Source organism: Hyperoodon ampullatus (genome assembly GCF_949752795.1).
Source record: "Hyperoodon ampullatus genome assembly, chromosome: 3".
Classification (NCBI taxonomy): Eukaryota; Metazoa; Chordata; class Mammalia; order Artiodactyla; family Ziphiidae; genus Hyperoodon; species Hyperoodon ampullatus.
The window spans coordinates 46,585,826-46,607,682 of record NC_136916.1 but is presented as its reverse complement, the minus strand read 5'-3'; the positions used below and the strand labels follow the sequence as shown (position 1 = coordinate 46,607,682).

Below are 21,857 nucleotides of genomic sequence, written 5' to 3'. Positions count from 1 at the left end.
AGAAGGAGTTCATAATAGATGACTCCCTTCCAATCCCACCATATACACAACATCACCTTCTTTGGGTGAAGACCGGCCTTTGGTGTGGTTGGTGGTGGTTCATTTCGCTTGCCCCGTGATCTGTTGTGTTTCACATTATTGTACAGTATCCACTTTTCATCGCCCGTCACAGTTTGTTTTAAAAACAGAACGTTTTCGTTATGTTTTAGTAGAGAATCGCACGTGGAAATACGGTCAAGAAGGTTTTTTTCGCTTAACTTATGTGGAACCCAAACATCAAAGCGATGAACATAACCAAGCTGGTGCAAATGATTTTCAATGCTTAATTTGGATATTTTGAGTATGTCAGCCATCTCCCACGTGGGATAACGTTGATTGTTCTCAATTAATGTCTTGATTTGATCACTATCAACTTCAACTGGTCTACCCAACTGTGGAACATTGTCCAACGAGAAATCTGCAGCACAGAACTTCGCAAACCACTTTTGACACGTTCGGTCAGTCACAGCACCTTCTCCATGTGCTGCACAAATCTTTTTTTTGCATTTTGGTTGCGTTTCTACCTTTCTTGAAATAATGTTGCTTTTTTTCTCCATCTTCAATATTAAAATGGCTACACAAAAATTCACCAGTTTTGATGTCTTTTTTTAAATGCACACTGATATGACAGCTGTCACATACAATCTAACAAAATTGTTTTGAATGAAGTTAAAGGCAATAAGTGCTACTAGAGCCACCTTACAGAAAAAACCAAACGAACCTTTTGGCCAACCGATACTTTATATATTTATCCACTAAAGAGTATTTTAAAGGTAAGTTCATTGTTATTCTTCCAAATAGTGAATTCCCTGCTTTTAGTGGAATAAATAAGAATCAGAAACCAGATGAAACTAGATGGTCACATTCTGAAATCACACTCAGGATTAGTTCAGTTTGACAAGCAAATTTTGCATTCGTCATCCTGATACTTAATTTTGCCAACCTTCCACCTACCCCTTCTGCCAAAATAAAGAACTTTTGTATACTAATATAATGAAAAAAATATCAAAACCTAAATCACGAAAGGAGAATAGAATGGATATTATATCTCTCATTAGACTCATTGCTTTGATTCTCTTTATTTGGTTTCAGTTTTTTTAGGCCCATCTACCAGTGCTGTCATAGGAGCCAGTGGTTACTGTTTTCTTTTTTGCTTTGTTTTATGTGTTTCTTTAAGGTTTCTTGTCATTTTAAATATGGCATACTTATTAAGTCATATTTAAAGTCATTTTAAGTTGTATGTCATATTAAGGTTTAATGTGACACGTGGGCATAATATGACTCTTCAGTCTTGTTCCTAGTGATGAGAATACAGTGATGAACCAGATAGATATGGTCACTGCCCTCTTTGAACTTACAGTCTAATGGAGGATACATAACAAATAAATTGGCTGTTACATAATTTTAAGTCAGGCGAAGAAAAGAAAGTACACACACAAGGAATATGGTGAGGGTATGGCAGGAGAGCACTACTTTAGATAGGGTGGTCAGTAGAGACCCTTTCAAAATCATAACAAGCAGGGGCTTGAAGGGTAAGAAAATATTCCAGGTAGAGGAAACAAGTATCAAGTCCCTAAGGTGGAAAAGAATCATTCACATTTTCTTTCTGTGCTGGTTTAAACCATAAAGATGACCAATTTAACTTGCTACTGAAATGGTTATGATTTGATGCAATTCATTTAAATTGTCAGCCCCCCCAAATAGTCACTCCTTCACTTTGTGCTTTAAACCTTGGCCCCTGAACCATTTGGAGTATTAGTCTCAACTTACATATGATGTATCTAATATTCCTTATAGAGGGAGTTTTCGATACATATTAGCTCCTTTCCCTTCTCCCTACTCTGCAGCATTGTTGAGAATGCATTTGCTAGACAACACTTCTCCTTCCCCTCAGCCCCACCCCCAACAGAAGTGTGTGGTATTTGGTGCTGAGATAGGGAGGGCACAATCAAGAAAAACACCAGTGTTCAGACCTACCCTGTTCTCTCTATTAAGGCTCCCAGGGGTCCCAACCTTCTCCTGAGTCTCTACTAATTTGACTTCTGGAATTCAGTTCACTTCAAGAATGTTGCTAGGATATTCAGCCATCTACAAGAACTCAAGTCCCAGTTACCATTATATGCAGCCCATTCCAGTGGTTTTCCTTCTTCATCCTAAACCTCTTTCCTTGGCTCTCTACTGCATGACTTCTTCCTCAAGAAGCTGCTCTAGTTGATGCTGAAATGGGGGATGAGCTGGGGAGATTTGATTGAGTTATTTTGGAATTCCTCTGACTTGCTCTTTGGTAGCGGTTCTCCCAAAGGCCAACAGTTGTGAGGGAGGCCTTGGTAGCCAGAATAGGACATGGCATTTTCCTGCTGCTGAACTGGTAGAGAAGGAATTGGCCTTTTACCCATGACTGGCAGCTGTAGAGAAAAACAGAACACCTGATCTAGTAGTAGGTAAGACTTGGCTTGTTTCCCTGGTCCCACTTGAAGTTACTGCCTTACAAGGTACTTTCTTCTTGCAATAATGGGGGAGGGGGGTGAGAACACTGTGCCTTCATTTTTTTCCCTTATTGGTAAAATGAGAGTGTTGGTATAGATGATCCCTAAGGTCCCTTTTAGTTCTAATACATCGTGTTTCTATTCCAAACTATGTAGTAGTTTTGTCTCTAATGTCTGACACACATAATGTTTACATTGGAAATTATTCCAGTATGTGAGCTTGATATATATGTGGAAACGTATAGCCCTACTGGTCGAGCCTGGATATTCTCATTTCAGAATGCACGTTTGGATTGTAGCTGGAAAACTTTGTACTGCCAATGTCTTACTGCAAGTTTTTGCTATTAAAAGCAGTAGTACTGTGTACCCTGAGGATGAAACAAGCTAAGTAAGCCTGAGTTAGTCTTTAAAGAAGGATGAGCATGTATCAGTGAAAACTGTGGTGAATGACTTGAAGATGTGTTTTTTCACTTTCTCATGGGGTCAAATTGGACTGAAATAACACTGTGCTAATGTGATTCTGAGTTCTGTTGCTCTCTCTGAATTGATCACTCCTTCTTTTGCAGGAGCTATTGTGACAATCTTGGTTACCATCCATTAAGTGCTGCTGACTTTGGAAAGATCATGAAAAATGTCTTTCCAAACATGAAGGCACGTCGTCTGGGCACAAGAGGCAAATCTAAATATCCTTTACCAGAATGGTTTTTAGTAATCTCTTTAAGCTCTCACTTATTACAGAACGTCTGCTGCTGTAGTTCAACTAGCAACTATATTTAGAAATAAATTTAAATCAACAAATATAAACGACTCAAAAGTACTTAGAATAATTGTAAATTGTATTTTCCCAGCTGTTTATCACACTGCAAGAGAAATAACGAAGAGTGGTTATCAGGATTGTGGTAGATTTCACCTTACTCTGTCACTATAATGTGTTCTTAATGGTCAGATCTTCTTTTCCTTAACTATAGAATTACTAAGGCACGCCACAGTACAGCAGTTGTAAATTATATCAGTGAAAGTGGAGAAAGATGTTAGTTTCTCATCTTTCCTTCCTCTAATTTAGAAACATAGGGATCTCCTTGGCAATATATACAACATTCAAAAAAATTTTTTGTGGAACTTGTGCTGTAAGATTAGTGTTCTCTATATTTTCACCCAACCCTTTAAAGGCTATATTAAAATTAAAGCCAGGGCATAGAAAAGGCCCCTCTCGTGATAGAGAAATACTTAGGAGCAAACAGAAGTAAGGAAATTAAAATTAAGAGTTTACTAAAGTTCTTCCTACCCTTGGAAGAAGATTGTAACATGGAGGGTCTCTGTATCATATTAGAAATACATCATTTCTCTCTGCTTAGCTTTTGGCCTTTTTCAAAACATAAAATTCTGCTGTGGAGGAGATGTAGAGGGGAAGGGGAGAGACTGCTTTTCTAAAACGGCTCCAGGTGTTCTTTAACCAGTTGTTGCACGACCGAGTCTTGTTTCCTGAGTACAAACAAAAATGTCTTCGTGTGTCTTTGGCATGTTACAGGTGATAATCCTTTACGTTTCAGTGGAAAAAAAGAAGTGAAAAGGTTAAAGCTCTTGTGACACTCTTAAGAGTTGTTTTTGTCCCAGTGCCCTGGACTAAAGTTTCCCTTCTCTCTGCCAGGTTTCCATCTGGATATTCCTTTCCTTCTGACCTGTTTGTTACTGGTGGCTGGCACAGCTTATTAGGAACATTTATTCATAAAATTTATAACAGATGAAAATCATTTTGTTCCATTTAAGCCAGTAACATTCTACAAGGACTGTTTCAGTTTCAAAGGAGTAAAGGTGTCCTGAGTTTCTAATATTAAGTTTTCTTTTACTGAAGAACTCAGAAAGTAGATGGTATCTCAGGCTGATTTTATTCTCATTTCATATATGGTTACTTTTCAAGTGCTAACTATATAAACAGTTCATTTAATTTCGAGTACTTTAGACCTTAACCATTTATTACATATTGCTACAGTGGACTAAGAAAAAAAGCTTTTGTTCATATGCCAACACTACCCAATCTTGATTTTCACAAAACTGGGGATGCGGTAAGAATTTCTGCCTTTTCTTTTTGATAAGTAGAATTGTACCTTATTATCAACATTGAAACGATCCTGCATGGTCTCATTTGGATAAAACCAGGGACCAGGAACTGTCTTTTACTGAATAAATGAGCCAAAAAATTCAACAGTGGCTGGTAACTGTTAGCATATATGACTTATATCACCGTGGTTCATGAAATTAAGGAGAAAAAAGATGGATCTAAAGTTCCTGATTTGTAGATATATCTACGGTATATATTGTCAAGAGGAAAATTTAACTTATAGAATAACGTGTAGAACGAATGTTTTCAGAAGAGAAAATGCGGCTTATGGCATAGTTTGTTTTCTTGATGTTAGAAAAGGCTTTTTAAAAAATTCAAAAGATCTGTTAGCTTCCATATATGTTTAACAATATATGTTTAAATGTTATATTCACAACACTGCTGGTGGCCGTGCACCAGTGGGTATAGGCATAGGCCTCATATTTGCAGGTCTCTACTTTTATGCCTGCCAGTACCAGTCACTTAGTACTACTTTGACCCAATAGTTTTATATTGTATCTCCTGATTAAGAACATGTATCTTAAGTGTGCTTCAATTTAATTTCTCTGAACTTTCTTTTAAACGTTTTTTTTCCTTTTTCCTTTGTTTAGTTGGAAGGAGCTGAACCTTCTGGGCAGCTTCAAAATATTGATGAGGAAGTTATCACTTCTGCTTGCCGTCTTGTGTGTGAATGGGCCCAGAAAGTGTTAAGCCAGCCATTTGACACGGTCTTGGAATTAGCCCGCTTCCTTGTAAAAAGTCACTATATAGGCACCAAGTCGATGGCAGCTCTAACTGTAATGGCCGCAGCACCACCAGGTACAAAATTATTAACAAGCTAAAACTGACAGGGTGTTAACTATATTTAGAGTTGGTAGTAAAAAGAAGAGCTTAGCCAAAAACCTCCTTTGTCTTTTTAGTATTTGTATGCATTCACTCTTACTTCCCTTAATACTAAATTCAGATGGGCTTGTTGAGCTAACAAAAATAATAATAGTTCTTTCATGATAAACTTTGTATGTTGCTCTGCTTAAGTATGAAGCTTTTATGATTTCCTAGTTGGTATTTCATTAATTTTTCCATTGCTGTTTTAAAGTTTAAAGAATATGTGTATGTGTACTTTTAAGTATATATGTGTTTCTAAATTAATGAATTAAATATTACAAGTAAAAAGTAAGGTTAAGTTTTTTAATTACTTGCTAAGACTCCTATCCCCAAAACTAATACTTATAAATGAAATGATCTTTGGACAATGTGAAAGGTACCTTAGTCTCACAAAAAATAAACCATGTGAAGCATTACTATGAAGTAGCAAGAGTGATTTTTTAATATGCATTCAATGAGTATTTTTATTCAGATAAGAACTTAAGAATTAACAGTATTAAGACAGACAGTATCGTTGGAATAATAACTCCCTCCTAAATTAATAGCTGTGTAAAGTATCTATTTTAATGAAATTTTTTAAATGTCTTATTTCAGTCATACTTTATAAACCTAAAAAAGAGTGAATACATTTTGTTATTACTCTAGGAAATTATAACTTCTATAAAAAATTTATTAATATGAAACAGTAGATTTATCACAGCCAGAACTATAATTATAATTTTACTCTTAAATAACTTTACTTTTCTATCTTAACTTCGTTATTTTAATAAGGAATCCTTTTTCTCTGTTTAAATTTATCAGAAGCTTTAAGCATTTGCAGTATGTGTGTGAGAGAGATTGTTCTGTTCTCTCATTTTATTGTCAATTGAGGACCATAAATATCAGCAAAATAGCCTTTTACAAGAGCCTCATCATAATTTTTCCTGTCTCGATATAAAATGGATGGCTCTAATCTGTACACTTATATAGTTACACAGGGGCAGGAGAGTGCTTAGTCAGCCTTATCTAGCTAGATAGCTCACATCTGTTACCTCATTTATTTTCCCAGTGGTCCTGTAAGATAGGGGATATTTATTCCCATTTTACAGATCGGGAAACAGATTTAGGGAGGTTAAGTAATTTGTCCATAGTCAGATAAGTAGTGGAATTAGCCAGAATTTGAATCCTGATTTGTCCTTCTCCAAAACCCAGGTTACTCCTTTACACCAGACTATCTTCCTAGCTTCTGGCAAAATGAGGTTCTAAAAGATATGGGCCCTTCAACTTTCTGTGTTCTCTTTCTCCTACCCCTACTGACACCCAGAAGAGTACTTTCACAAGTTGAGGACTTAGGAGGTATCATGGGGTAAAGAAACAGAGACATCTCTATCTTCTTATTTCCCACATTATTCACATAGTCTCACTGAAAGAAATGTTGAATGAATGGATTTTTAAGGCATAAGTGTGAAGAAAGGTATATTTTTTAAACTAAAATACTAAAAATCACATATATAAGTAGGCATTTTCACTCTTTGAAAGTAGCTTGGGAGGCTGTTTTTTAACATCTTCTGAAATTTCGTTCTCAGCCATTGCCACTTTGTTTTTTTTTAATTTATTTTTGGCTGCAGTGGTTCTTTACTGCTGCATGCGGGCTTTCTCTAGTTGCAGCAAGCGGGGGCTACTCTTCGTTGTGGTGCACAGGCTCCTCATTGCAGTGGCTTCTCTTGTTGTGGAGCGTGGGCTCTAGGTGCACGGGCTTCAGTAGTTGTGGCCCCTGGGCTCAGCAGTTGCCGCTCACGGGCTCTAGAGCTCAGGCTCAGTAGTTGTAGCACATGGCTTAGCTGCTCCGCAGCATGTGAGATCTTCCCGGACCAGGGCTCAAACCCGTGTCCCCTGCATTGGCAGGGAGATTCCTAACCACTGCACCACCAGGGAAGCCCCATTGCCACTTTTAAAAATATCTTTGGTAGTGATGAATCTTCATCCTTTGAAGGTGCATTTGCTTTTTTGTAAGTATCATCTCCATATTAAGAACAGGTTGTATTACAGATGTCCTTTGTAAGCAGCTGCTTGGAACTCATGCCTGTCCAGAAACCCTAGCAGGAGGCATGAGACAGCGAGCTTGAGCGGTTGGCACAGGCTCTCGGGTGCAGGTGCTGAGCAGCCAGAGCCGAGGCTGCAGACCGGATGGGAGCAGTGCAATTCGAGTTGGATTTGAGGAGAAAGAATAGTACTTAGGTGATAAAAGAGGGGTCAGAACATGTGGGATTGTTGAGCAGTGAGTGTGTGGGTTAGAGTTTACAGTCACTTTCCCTCCTTCCCGTCTCCCACTCCCGAAGCTGTTGCTGTTAACAAGATGAAAAGCAGAAACGGCTGGGGAAGGGAAGGTCAGGATGTGCCAGCAGGACAGGGGTGTCCTCCCTTTGCCTCTCTCCACTGTTTCTACTGACCCCTGCTCACTTTCTAATGATCTTAATGCCACTTCCTAAATGTGAAATGAGCTTTTGAAAAATTAGTCATATTACATAATCAAGTTTTCTTAAAATTTATCCCTTGCTTATTTTATCATTCCTTTTTCTCAGTGTTGATCTTACTACTACTTTAAAAAGCTTTTTCAGCGACCCTTTTTTAGAATATCTTAACCTCAGTCTTATTAAGAAACTCTGCTTAATTTCTCCTAGGTCATACTGGAATAATTAATTAATTAATTAAAGCAGTTAAAATTGTATTACCTATTTTTGTGAAATTCATGTAGAATTAAAGACTTCTTTTCCCCATACAATTTTTTTCTAAGATATGGATGGTTTCAGCAAATATTTATTGAGTGCCCCTTGTGGACTGAATATTAAAATCATGAAAATGCATGAATTTCTTAATTAGAGAAGGGTGAAGGAAGATTTTTCTGACATCTGATAAAATGTAAAACATGTTATCTTGGCATTTATCTTAGCTTTTGCACATTAGTGACATAGCTACTACTCTTTTCAAAATCTTCATCTATTATTGCAGATATAACTACAGCTGTCATCTAAGTTGAACCATATTTTAAGGTGTCAGTTAAAACCATATTGACAAATGTTTATAAACTGGAAGTGTAATATTTATGCTTTATAAAGAAATTGTGAGTTAAAATTTGCTGGGTTTGGTTGCTTTGTCCAGTAAATGGCTACATAGTCTTAGAAATTGAGTTGTAACTGCTTTCTATAAAGAGTATTTTAGCTTTACTTTCTGTTTATTTTCAGGAATTAAAGGAATTACCCAGCCTTCTGCTTTTATACCTACAGCTGAAAGTAATTCCTTTCAGCCCCAAGTGAAGACTCTGCCATCTCCTATTGACGCTAAACAGCAGTTGCAACGGAAAATCCAGAAGAAGCAACAAGAACAGAAACTACAATCCCCTTTGCCAGGAGAATCCTCAGCAAAAAAATCAGAAGGCGCTACAACCAATGGAGTGACTAGTCTTTCTAATGGAAATCCTGCAATCCTCTCTCCTCAGCCTATCGGTATCGTTGTGGCAGCTGTCCCTAGTCCCATTCCGGTAATATCATTAAATAGCATTTGGCCTTACTGGGATTGTGGGAAGTCAGTTGTTTAGTTTAAAGTGGCACAGAAGGAGGCAAGTATAGGTGTAGATTCAGTTATAAACTGATTTTGTGACCACACACGATTTCACTTCAGTCGGTTGTCTTTTATTCAGGATATACGTTGTTGATTACAGCGTGAGCTATAAAAGGAACAGAAGTGAAATTACAAGACATACAAGTTTGCACATAACTGGTCAGAGCTTTATGTAAGAGATGAGTCATTTTCAGAGTTGTTTCATCTCTAGCTAAGCAAAGGTGACACAATTACAAACTTTTTTTGGTTTATATTTTTTTCCTTTTTAACATTCAGATGGAGCAAAATTGTAATATGTGTTGGTAATACATTAACATAGACTTGTCTCAATGGCTTGCTGGACATGGGACCTTGGGCAAATCTCTAAGCTACTCTGAGTCTCTTATCAACAAATAGAGGTTATGGTCTACTCCTTGCCTGTCTCACACAACTGAGTTTATGATGAAGAGGCTTTTAAAATGAGAGTGCATGGGCTTCCCTAGTGGCGCCACGGTTAAGAATCCGCCCGCCAATGCAAGGGACATGGGTTCGAGCCCTGGTCCAGGAAGATCCCTCATGCCACGGCGCAACTAAGCCCGTGCACCACAACTACTGAGCCTATGCTCTAGAGCCCATGAGCCACAACTGTTGAGCCCGCATGCCACACCTACTGAAGCCCGTGCTCCTAGAGCCCATGCTGAACAACAAGAGAAGCCACCGCAGTGAGAAGCCCGTGCAAAATGAGAAGCCCGTGCACCACAACGAAGAGTAGCCCCCGCTCGCCGCAACTAGAGAAAAGCCCACATGCAGCAACAAAGAGCCAGAGCAGCCAAAAATTAATTAATTAATTAATTAATAATTGTTTTTAATGTTTAAAAATAAATAAATAAAAATAAAATGAGAGTGCATCATGCTAAAGCAGGATGGTATTTTATGTCGTTATTTATGATGTTATTAGGGAAATATAGTATCTTGTGGTTTTTCCTGTTCTTATCATTATCCTTATCATCATCATCATCATGTTATTGAAACATGGAATACCTGGGAACCATACTCTTGCACTGTTCATTGTAGAGAAAACTGGGGAAGGCAGCAGTAATTAGTAATTACTAATTAGTAATGCCCAAGGGAGATCCATTTATAAGACAGTCTCCCCTGTGAGTGAGTCATCTTGCCACAGACTCCAGTTAGATACCTTTATCGTTGCATGTTTCTTCAGGATTTTATTTCTGCTCCCTATAACCTCCTTCAAATTCATTGTTTTAGCAAGTATTCATCACAAATGTGAAGTTTTTCATTGAAGTCTTAATACTCTTCTTACATATCATTGTATTTGGTAACTATATTACACTATGTTGCATTTATTATAGTATTTTCTTGTCTGATCCTATCGAATCTGGTCTAAAAACTCTTGTCTAACATACAAACTGTCTTCTTTTTTCTTTTTAGCATTACTTGTATCAAATGCCTTAATACTAATGAATATATGAATTGCTATTTATATTCTAGACTTGTTACCGCTGATATTTTTGTTTTCCGCCTTTTTAACAGGTCCAACGGACCAGGCAACTGGTAACTTCACCAAGTCCAATGAGTTCTTCTGACGGCAAAGTTCTTCCCCTCAATGTACAGGTGGTCACTCAGCACATGCAGTCTGTGAAGCAGGCACCAAAGACTCCTCAGCACGTCCCAGCCAGTCCTGGGGGGGATCGCTCTGCCCGTCACCGCTACCCTCAGATCTTACCCAAACCAGCCAACACCAGTGCCCTCACCATCCGCTCTCCAACTACTGTCCTCTTTACTAGTAGTCCCATCAAAACCGCTGTTGTACCCACGTCACACGTGAGTTCTCTAAATGTGGTGAAAATGACAGCAATATCGCTCACACCCAGCAACAGTAGTGCCCCTCTGAAACATTCTGCCTCAGTAAACAGTGCTGCAGGAGCAACGGAAGAATCAAGGACCATTCCACAGATCAAGAATGGTTCTGTTGTTTCACTTCAGTCTCCTGGATCCAGGACCAGCAGCACCGGGGGACCATCTGCTGTGGAAGTCAAAATGGAACCTGAGATGTCATCAGATGAGCATCCTGTACAGTGCCAAGAGAACTCTGATGGGGCTGACCTGCCCAAAACAACACCTAGTGCCCTCTCGGGGCAGAAGAGTAATACAGAGGGAGTAGTGCAAAAACCTTCCAATGAAGGTGTTAATGAAATAAAAGCAACTAAGGTCTGTGACCAGAGGACCAAATGTAAAAATCGCTGTAATGAAATTCTGCCAGGCACTTCAACAGGCAATAATCAAAGCACTATCACTCTCTCAGTTGCCACTCAGAACTTAACTTTCACCAGCACCAGCTCACCATCTAATGGTGACTCAATAAATAAAGACCCTAAATTATGCACTAAAAGTCCAAGAAAGCGGCTGTCTTCTGCATTGCAAGAGTCCCAGGTGCCTCCTGTAAAGAAACCAATTGTGGAACAGCTTTCTGCAGTTATCTCGGAAGGTCAGAAACCAGGCAGTGTTAAGAAGGACCAAAAGGTTCCACATTCAGGGAAAACAGAAAGTTCAGCAGCAGGTTCTCAGATTCCTAGCAAGGTATCAACAAATGTTAACTCGCACGTAGTGGCAAGTCAACCCGTGAATTCCTCTGCTCTTGTTACCAGTGATTTAGCTTCAGAACAGCAAACCACGCCATCATCATCTCCAGATATAAAAGTAAAGCTTGAAGGCAGTGTCTTTCTCTTGGACAGTGATTCAAAATCGCATGGCAGCTTTAATCCAAATGAATGGCAACAGGTCACTAAGGATTCTGAGTTTCTATCTGCCGGCTGTGAACAGCAGCAAGGTATCAGTGTCATGACAGTTCCTGAGCACTCTGATATCAATGACTTAGAGAAGTCTGTTTGGGAATTAGAAGGAATGCCACAGGGCACATATTCCCAGCAACTACACAGCCAGATGCAAGAATCTTCTCTGAGTCAAATGCAAGCACAGTCTTCAGATCAGTTACCTCTACAGTCCGAACTGAAGGAGTTCGAGCCTTCTGTTTCCCAAGCAAATGAAAGCTACTTTCCTTTCGATGAGGAGCTTACCCAGGACAGTATTGTAGAGGAGCTGGTACTCATGGAACAGCAGATGTCAATGAACAATTCCCATGCTTACGGTAACTGTTTGGGAATGACCCTTCAGAGTCAGTCTGTAACTCCAGGCGCTCCAGCGTCATCTCACGCCCCCAGCACCCACTTCTACCACCCCATCCGTAGCAATGGCACCCCGATCCCCACCCCAACCCCAACCCCCACCCCGACCCCAACCCCCACCCCCACCCCCACCCCCACATCTGAAGTGGTTGCTGGGTCTCAGAGCCTGTCACGGGAGAGCCCTTGCTCCAGGTTGGCCCAGACCACGCCCGTGGATAGTGCTTTAGGAAGTAGCCGACACACACCCATCGGTACTCCCCATTCTAACTGCAGCAGCAGTGTCCCTCCCAGCCCCGTGGAATGCAGGAATCCATTTGCATTTACCCCAATAAGCTCCAGTATGGCATATCATGACGCCAGCATTGTCTCAAGTAGTCCTGTGAAACCGATGCAGAGACCCATGGCCACACACCCCGACAAAACCAAGCTTGAATGGATGAATAATGGGTATAGTGGGGTCGGTAATTCATCCGTTTCTGGCCATGGCATTCTCCCAAGCTATCAGGAACTAGTGGAAGACCGTTTCAGGAAACCTCATGCTTTTGCTGTGCCTGGACAGTCTTACCAGTCTCAATCCAGACATCATGACACTCATTTTGGTCGTCTGACTCCTGTCTCTCCTGTGCAGCATCAAGGTGCCACTGTAAGTAACACCAACAAACAGGAGGGCTTTGCGGTCCCTGCCCCTCTTGATAATAAAGGAACTAACTCTTCGGCCAGCAGCAACTTCCGGTGCCGAAGCGTGAGCCCTGCTGTTCATCGCCAACGTAATCTTAGTGGAAGCACCCTCTACCCAGTATCTAATATCCCCCGATCTAATGTGACCCCCTTTGGAAGTCCAGTAACCCCTGAAGTTCATGTTTTCACAAACGTTCACACGGATGCATGTGCCAACAACATAGCTCAAAGAAGTCAGTCAGTTCCATTGACAGTCATGATGCAAACAGCCTTCCCAAATGCTCTTCAGAAGCAAACAAACAGTAAAAAAATAACCAATGTTTTGTTGAGTAAACTTGATTCTGACAATGATGATGCAGTGAGAGGTTTGGGCATGAACAACCTGCCCTCCAATTATACAGCCCGGATGAATCTCACTCAGATTTTGGAAACTTCCACTGTCTTTCCTAGTGCCAATCCGCAGAATATGATCGACTCCAGCACTTCTATTTATGAATTCCAAGCACCATCTTACCTCACCAAAAGTAATAGCACCGATCAGATCAGTTTTTCTCCTGGCGATAATCAAGCACAATCAGAAATTGGAGAGCAACAATTAGATTTCAGTAGCACTGTTAAAGACCTGTTGAGTGGAGACAGCTTGCAAACCAACCAGCAGCTGGTAGGTCAGGTAGCATCTGATCTCACTAATCCTGCGTCTGATTTTTCTAGCGACATCAGGTTGTCTTCTGAGCTCTCAGGCAGCATCAATGATTTGAACGCTTTAGATCCAAATCTACTGTTTGATCCAGGTCGTCAGCAGGGACAAGATGATGAAGCTACACTGGAAGAATTAAAGAATGACCCATTATTTCAACAAATTTGCAGTGAATCCATGAGCTCTATGACTTCATCAGGTTTTGAATGGATAGAAAGCAAGGACCACCCTACTGTTGAAATGTTGGGTTAAATTGTATTTTATAATATGTAGCACACTGTATCGAAAGACATATGTATTGTATTTGTCTTAATGGAAGTGCCTCCCGCAGCAGAAACACTTACTATTAATTGTGACATTTTAAGAGTTTGCTGCAGAAGCGGTTTCTTCTTCAGTAGGAAATGGTTAGACTCGCCTCAGCTCTTAACAAGTTTCTGAAGAGAGTAGGCTGTAGAAAAACAAATATTAGGTTTTCAATTTTATAATGTTCCCCATTTAATCATTATTTGCTAGTAAACAAAAGAATAACCAGCTTTTACGAGAGCAGTCTAGATCTTTATTTTGTATAAGTTTATTTTAAGGCATTGGTTGATCTGCACAGATTTTAGAGGAAACCATTGATTTTAGGTGTAGGATATTTTTGTTGTTGGCATTATCATTTAGATATGAAATCATAGTTAAGGTGAACTGTAGACAAGAAGGTCTTCCTTGAAACAGGGATAATATTCAGGTTATTATAAGTATTTAGGCTTGAAGCATAGAGCTACTGTAGAATGAAAAAAAATCTCTGTAGGACTTTCTGGGACTTCAGTACCATTTGCACCTGCAACGAAGGGCTTAAATAGGAGAAAATAATGGAAAATTAAATATTAATGTAAGGAAAGCAAAAGCTGCGCTAAAATATTTAAAAGGAAAAACTAGTAGCCATTTATATTTGTGACCTTGCATTAGTCTTCTTTTAAAATGTTGATTTTAACATGGAGCTAACACAGAGACATGCCCGCATGTGCACACACACACAAACAAGTAATTCCAAACACTGTAATTTAATAGAATAAATACAAGCATGTTAGAAGAATATTTTATGTTTTATTATTTGGTAGTTGAGATAGGGGAATTTAGAAGGAAACTAAAAGCATTTTCTTAGTTTCATCACAGTATGTCTGCATGCACATATTAAAATTCTATTTAAGATTTATTTTGAAGGGTTTTAATTATAAGTCCTCGATTTAGTGACTGACTCCTTCACTGCTCCTGAATATAGAAATGCAATTTGATCATGGGAATCCCTTTGAAAAACAGATAAGCAGGAGAGAACATAAAAAACTAAACAGAAAACATTTCACCACCTGAGGTCTGAAGTCACAAATCTTTATATCTCTGATAAAACAAAGGGGATATCAATAGTACTTGAAGAAGAGGAGCATTTTATAACATGCTTAATTTTTATTTATTGTGATAACCACAATTGCAAAAGAAGCACTCAGGATTTGTTTTAAAATGTTTCTCTCTGTGGCTCCCATTTTGTTTTGTGAATAATTATTTATGAATTTCATGCTGACACAAATCTTCTCACTAGTCGACAGCTCCATTTAAGTGAGCTTCAATATCAGTTTCAAATAGACTTAAAAATTGCCGTTAAGTTTTTAAAGCTAACATTAAACCATTGCTATGCTACCTTGAGCCTAGCTAAGCTTTCCTTTACCGTAAGCCAATCAAAAGACTACAATCCATGAATATTTAACAAATGTGATGAAGGGTTTAATTTAATAAGATTTCATTGTTCAATAAATTTGCAAAGTAGGGTATTAACATTTTGATAAATAAATGGTGCTAGGTTTGGCTCAGAGGTTTATATATTGATATGTCCTAGTTATTGGCATTTGTGTGTGTTTGCTGTTATCTTGATTTAATGATCTGTTAGATTTTTTTTCTTGATGCTAGTTATTTCTTCACTGTACATTGAGACACAGCACTACTGCACACCAAAGTATGCAATACCCAAAGGAAACTGTGTGATTTCTTTTAACAAATGATGGGAGCCTTTCTACATGAGATACTCTGAAAAGGAGATTTTGAGGCCATTCTAATCCCTTGTTTACATTATTAACTTCCTACTAATACAAAAATAATGGAAATCTTTTTTGATAAAAATATAAAGACTGGAGGATTTTTAACCCCCTGTACAGTATTGCAGCAAACACTTTAAATTTGGTTGAATTCGTCCAGCAAACTTTCTGGGGTTCATATATTGCACTAAATTTGTTGAACCTGTGGTAGGCACATCTCTTAGGATAAATGCAACCAATACAGTCCACAGATTAAACTTTTTAAATGTGTTTCATTATGAAAAGACAAAATGTCATCAAAGTGACAGATAAAATTGTCTTATGTAGCAATGTGCATTAATCTCAATGAGATATTTCTATTTCTTATTCTCTTACATGAGAATATTACAGCAGGAAAAATTAAGTTTAGTTTGCTTCACCATGTTAATACATGATCACAAAATGTGCATGAGTGTTATTGACTTATCTTGTACAGTACTAGGTATTCCTGTAACCACTTTTTTTTTCCCTTGGCTGTACTGAAACTGGTTCATTGTTAGCCAGACAAGCATAGTTATTCACAAATTATTTGCTTTTTTATGTTTACTAATTCTGCTTAGTTATTGTTGAATATGTTCTTTTCTCAGATTATTTTCATTGTTTTGATGTTTTAAACATTTTGCATACTGTTTATCATGATAAGACTTCATGAAGTAAATAATTTTGCATATAATTGCAATAAGCACTGACTTTTGAACTGAAAAGAAGGAAAGTGTTTTTTTGTGCAGTGCATCAGAGGTTCATATAACAGTCTTGTACTATAATGTGTTTTACTACACCATAAATGACAAAAACAAGCCCTGTTTCATGTTTTCATTTAGTGCAAAAATTCAAGATTTCCCCAGTGTTTTGTTGTCTGTTGTACCTGCTGAAACTACGGTAGTTGAATATTGCAGTAGCATTTCAGTTCTCTTTTTTTATTGAAAGTGCTCAAAAATTGTTTTTTAAATGTTTTCAAAAACAATTAAAAACATTTTATATTAAACTGACTGGATCTTAAGGTGATTTATGGGATTCGTTTTATGTAGACAGCATGCCATTTTGTAAACAGACCTGAAGCATTTCTTCCTTTGATCTCATGAAAGTTGAGAAAATGGGAAAAAATCAGCATCAGGAAGAACAGTGCTGCTAATCTATTCTCTGCTATTAATCCAGGAGGCTACACAGATCTTATTTTGTTCATCAGAACTCTGCTACTCACAGTTTATTACCAATGAATGATACATAGCATAGAGCTTTATGTTGTCCAGAAAAAAAAAAAGGTCTTTCCTTTTGTTCACTGACATATACTGTTTGCTTTCAAATGTTAGTCTGTGTAGTACCTAGATATGGGTATTTGGGGAACTTTGAATAGAAAAATAACAGAAAATTTTAAAGCACAGCTATGTCCAAAAGCATTATAGGCATTTTGGTGAAGAACAGGCAAGCAGAACAGGAACCAATGGCTATAATGAACCAGTAAGAAGTTCTGGAGGAAAAAGTGTTATGTAGTACCTGAGGTGCTTTTGGCTGCAGGTAAGAGAAAACCTAACACTGACTTCAGCCATAAGGACATTTATTTTTAGCTTAATAAGAATTTTGGTGATAGGAGGTGCTCAGGTTCATTCAGTGACTCAGTGTTTTTTTGTGTTCCATCAGCTTCAGCGTTGCTGTTCTGTGTCTATTGCCTCATGGTCACAAGATGACTACCACAGCTCCAAATATGGTATCTTCATACATCCCAAACAAGGTGGTAAGGGCAGCTCTCAGCCTTTTATCGGAGAGAAATATCTTTCCCGTACTCTCCCATTACTCCCTCCCACTCCACCCCCTACTTAATCTTGTTAGAAAAAAGAGGTCAAGGCCCACCATAAAACTAACTAGTTTAGATTCTTGATTCATCTTTTATAGCTAGGGGAGGGGCCCATTTCCAGGAGCATGTGATCATCCACTGAAAATGAGTTCCATAACCTAGAAAAGATACCAGGGACTTAAGATATTGTGCCCACCTTTGAGAGAGGCTCATAGTCTTGTGAAGAACTGATTGCATGTTCTTTGATAAGTGCCAATTAGAAGTATATATGGCATACTATCTAGAAGAAAAAAGGTGAGGTTTCACACTCTGAGGATCCATGAACTGGGCAAAAGAAGGTCATTAGTAAGGGCTACATTTAGAAGTAGCCTGCTAACTAGTGTAAACTGTTAACTTGTGTCTTGCCTCCCTCTCTGAGTTGAAAATCAGATATTATGGAATATCATAAGTGTAAATTGCCTCAGTACCTATTATTGCCATAGAAGACTGAAATTTTGATTCTGTTGAGTCTGTGGAGATTTATTTTGATATACATTGCTATCAATGAATTTTTAAATAATTAGAATTACAAATTTGTGGATGGGATCATTTATCAATAGCATATGATCTGGAATTTTTTAAAAATATGTATATGACCAGTCCTGGAGCTATAAGTTTAGAAGGGGAAAAACAAAAAGGCAACAACTTTCAAGATAGGTTTTATTTCTTAGAACTACTTAATTTTAGAGGGAAGGGAAAATAATTTTATAAGTGAAATGTATCATGAGAATGGTATTACTACCATATATAGAATATTTCCTTGCACTAAACCCTGTATTAAATACTTCACATATATTCTGATTTTCTCATTGTAACAATTATGAAAGAATATCATTTTTCAAGTGAGAAAATTTTAGCTCAGATATTAACTGGTAGGAGTAACAGCTAATAATAGGAAAAGCTGCAATTAACTTGGTTCCAAAGCCAAGTTCGCAACTATTATGCTGTACTTGAAGACACTTGTTCAAATCACCTACAGTAGTAGTTTGATTTGGTGGCTTCTTTGAAATTTTCATTCTGGCTTAAAATTTTAAATTAAATTTGATTTTCTTGGGAATTTTGTTTCTGTTTAACCTCTGATCCTTATATTTCTTATACTTCCTTTGCATTTTTGTTGCTTTTAGATTTTGCCTGTGTTTTGTAACTTTCCTCTAAATTATTTGCATTCCTTTCCCCTTCTCTCCCCCCTTGGAAATGCATGCCCTAATGTATTGGAAATCAAGGGAGAAGTAAGATTTAAATAGAAAATTTTGTTTTACGCACAGCTTTTCAAGCACGTCTTACAGGTATACCTAATCATATCTATTTTAAAACCACTTCTTAAATTTCATCAGGAAATAAAAACTAGGCAAAAAATGTTTTGTTGAACAAATGATAAAGTGCCTAAAATATGTCAGTGTCTGTGCCAGGAGTAAGAGAAGACATCTGCCATTTTAAAATTTTACAATATTATGAGGAAGATGCACAATGAACAGGATTGCAGGATGCAGTGATGTCACTGTAGCAGAGACTGCTGTTTGCCACTAACACATTCTCCTAGCCATCTGCACAAAAGACATTTACCAGCTTCCCTTGTAGCTAAGTGGAGCTGCTTACCAAGTACTCAGCCAAAAAGAATCAAAAGGTTTGTGTGTTTCTTCGAAGTGTTCCTGCAGTCCTTCCTCTCAGCTGGCTAGAATGTAGATATGATGACTAGAACTACAGTAACTCCCTTGGACTTTGCGGTAAGGCCACAGAGGATGATGGAGTAACAAGACAGAAAGAGCCCGAAGCCCTGATGACTGTTAGGGAAGCTGCCCTACTAGTCCTGACTGTTGCCTCTGGATGTGTTTTATGTGAGGGAGAAGTTTCTTTCTGGTTGAAGTCATTTGAGTTTTCTGTTACTCAATGCAAATGCAAATTCTAACCAATGTAGCCACTAGAAGGTTTTAAGCAGGAGTGGGGAATGTTAGATTAGCATGGGGATCACTAAACCATGGGTTCCCCTGCAGAATGACAAACTTGCATCTCCTTTTCATTGAAATTGGTAAATCAGGAGAGACTCTTGGAAAGAATACCCTGATTTTAGCACAGATTTGAATAATGTTTCATGACTGTCCAATATAAAGAATAAATTTAGGTGGATTCTAAGCTACTTAAACAGCAAAAGAAAATTGATTGAATTGAAAGGAAATATGGCTTTCTGGTCATTGGTGTCAGACCTAGGTTTAAATCTCAGCTCTACCAATTATAACCATAACCCTACCAAGTTATATGAGTACTAGTAATGATATCCATCTGGAGAGCATTTCCTAGTGGTGTGCCACATGGTTCTGGCCTGTTCGTTATTTTTGCCAACATCTTGAATGAAGACAAAAGTTTTACTGTGGCAAGTACTGTGGAACAGCTTGCTCAATTTCTGTTCCAGACTCTTCCTCTTATGCAGACCCTGGGAATCCCAAAACTACATTTTCTAGACTTCCTCACAGCTTGGGTTCCGGATATGAATTGCATGCTGTCTATTCGATGCATTCTTGCAAGATTTGGAGGATGAAAATGAAACAGAAGCTATCCTCCTACCCATTTTTGGTGATTTTCTTGAAAGCAAGCTCATAGCAGCAACTATGTTCTAGAGTCCATTCTTGAGATTCTTCGGTATCTAGGATCCACGTCCCAGTGCCAAGTCAGCAGTTCTGTGAATATCAAGATACAGTCGAGTGGTGGCAGTGATGGTAACAGCAGCAGTATCAGCAACTTCCTGGTCTGGCTTCCTGATCCGTGGAGTGGTCTCAGGTATGAACTTGTCCCCCAAATGATCAACTCTACCGTGTTGTTCTGGTTGTCATTTCTGGAGGCACGGTCTAAAGCTTGTTCTTCCATGTATGTAGAAGTACCAAATTCCCTGCATTAAGTATTTTTTTTGCTTAAAATACCTAGAATAAACATTTCCTACACGTAACTCTGACTCATACGCCTACAGGGTAGGAGTCATGAACATCGGAGATGCAGACCTGGTTCTGTCATTCTTTCCCCCTCTTTGCACTTTATGAAGAATAATGACCTCTGTTCTGGTTACATCCCAGAACCTTTCGTGAAGTTCAGTGAGAAATGACAATATTTTGTAAACCCTAAATATAAACTATTATGACTGTTATAAATGCCTACATAAAAGAACAGACATTCACCTAGGAGTGGGAAAAATTCTTGTCCTTTTTAGCACTAAAATGCACTGTTTTACTTGAACACACACATATATCACATCTGTCAGGAGGTAAAGTAAGAATTATATTCAGACAAAGGGCTGAACTTTGAATTAGGTTATGTATCCATAAGAAATCACCGTTAATAAAATTTAATTTAAACCAAGTTATTGTCACCTGAGCATGTTTGTTTAACTGACACCTTCATAGATTATTTAAATCATGATACCATGTATTTAGATTTCACCTGTTTGAAGGACACAGAGTTTAAATTTCCTACGCAATTTCACCCCTAGTCAATATAATCTCTCTACTTAGTCTTTCATAATTTTACCACACCCTCACAACAGTTCTGAAATGGCTGTCTCAAAAATTACTGGTGATTTCATAATTGGTAAATCCTGCGACACTGTTCCTTTGGTTTCTATGGCTTTATATTCTGGTTCACTTCCTACCTCAGACCCCTCATTGCCCATCTCTCTCATAGATCGGCTTCCTCTGCCTATTATTTAGATATAGAAATCCTTCAACATTCTATCATTGTCTTTTCTCATTCTGCTTTCTCTCCCTAGTCATTTCAAACACTCCTACAGCTCCTCCAGATGGCTTCCAGCCTCTCCCTGACTTCCAGTCTTAAAATCTAAGCACCCAGAACTGAAATTCACTCTCTTTTCCCCAACCCTCTCCTCTTCCTATTATTTGTTAACAACATTACCATCATTGCAGTCACACAGTTGAAAGCTCATGTGCCCTTTCCTTCATCCTCTCCTCAACATCAAATTAGTTTCCAAGTTCTATACCTTTGATGTCCCTATCTCCTTGTTCTTCTTTTCCCTCCTGATCCTGCCCTGGTACATGGATTCATTTCTCACTTGAAATATTGATACTTAATTATCTCTCACTTTTCTAATAATTTCTGTACTATGTCACCTTTGAAATCCTTAACTCAAAAGCCTTTGATATTCAGAAATCAGTATTCTTCATATATATAAACAATAACCAGCTAGAAGATATGATGCAAGAGAAGACCCTTTTTATGCTAGCAAGAAAAAAGATAAAATATCCAGCCATGAACCT

General features: G+C 38.3%; 1 protein-coding gene across 1 annotated transcript in view; it reads left to right on the top strand.

The window, feature by feature from the left end:
- RFX7 (regulatory factor X7) overlaps nucleotides 1-13,914 on the top strand; it is a gene marked incomplete at both ends in the record, with an annotated part of 164,116 nt that extends 150,202 nt beyond the window's left edge. The window contains 5 exons of the mRNA XM_079700410.1: nucleotides 3,092-3,226; nucleotides 4,516-4,588; nucleotides 5,235-5,442; nucleotides 8,730-9,025; nucleotides 10,636-13,914. Coding sequence (XP_079556536.1) covers nucleotides 3,092-3,226; nucleotides 4,516-4,588; nucleotides 5,235-5,442; nucleotides 8,730-9,025; nucleotides 10,636-13,914 — 3,991 coding nt within the window. The remainder of the gene's footprint in view (nucleotides 1-3,091; nucleotides 3,227-4,515; nucleotides 4,589-5,234; nucleotides 5,443-8,729; nucleotides 9,026-10,635) is intronic.
- Between the last annotated feature and the right edge of the window lie 7,943 nt (nucleotides 13,915-21,857).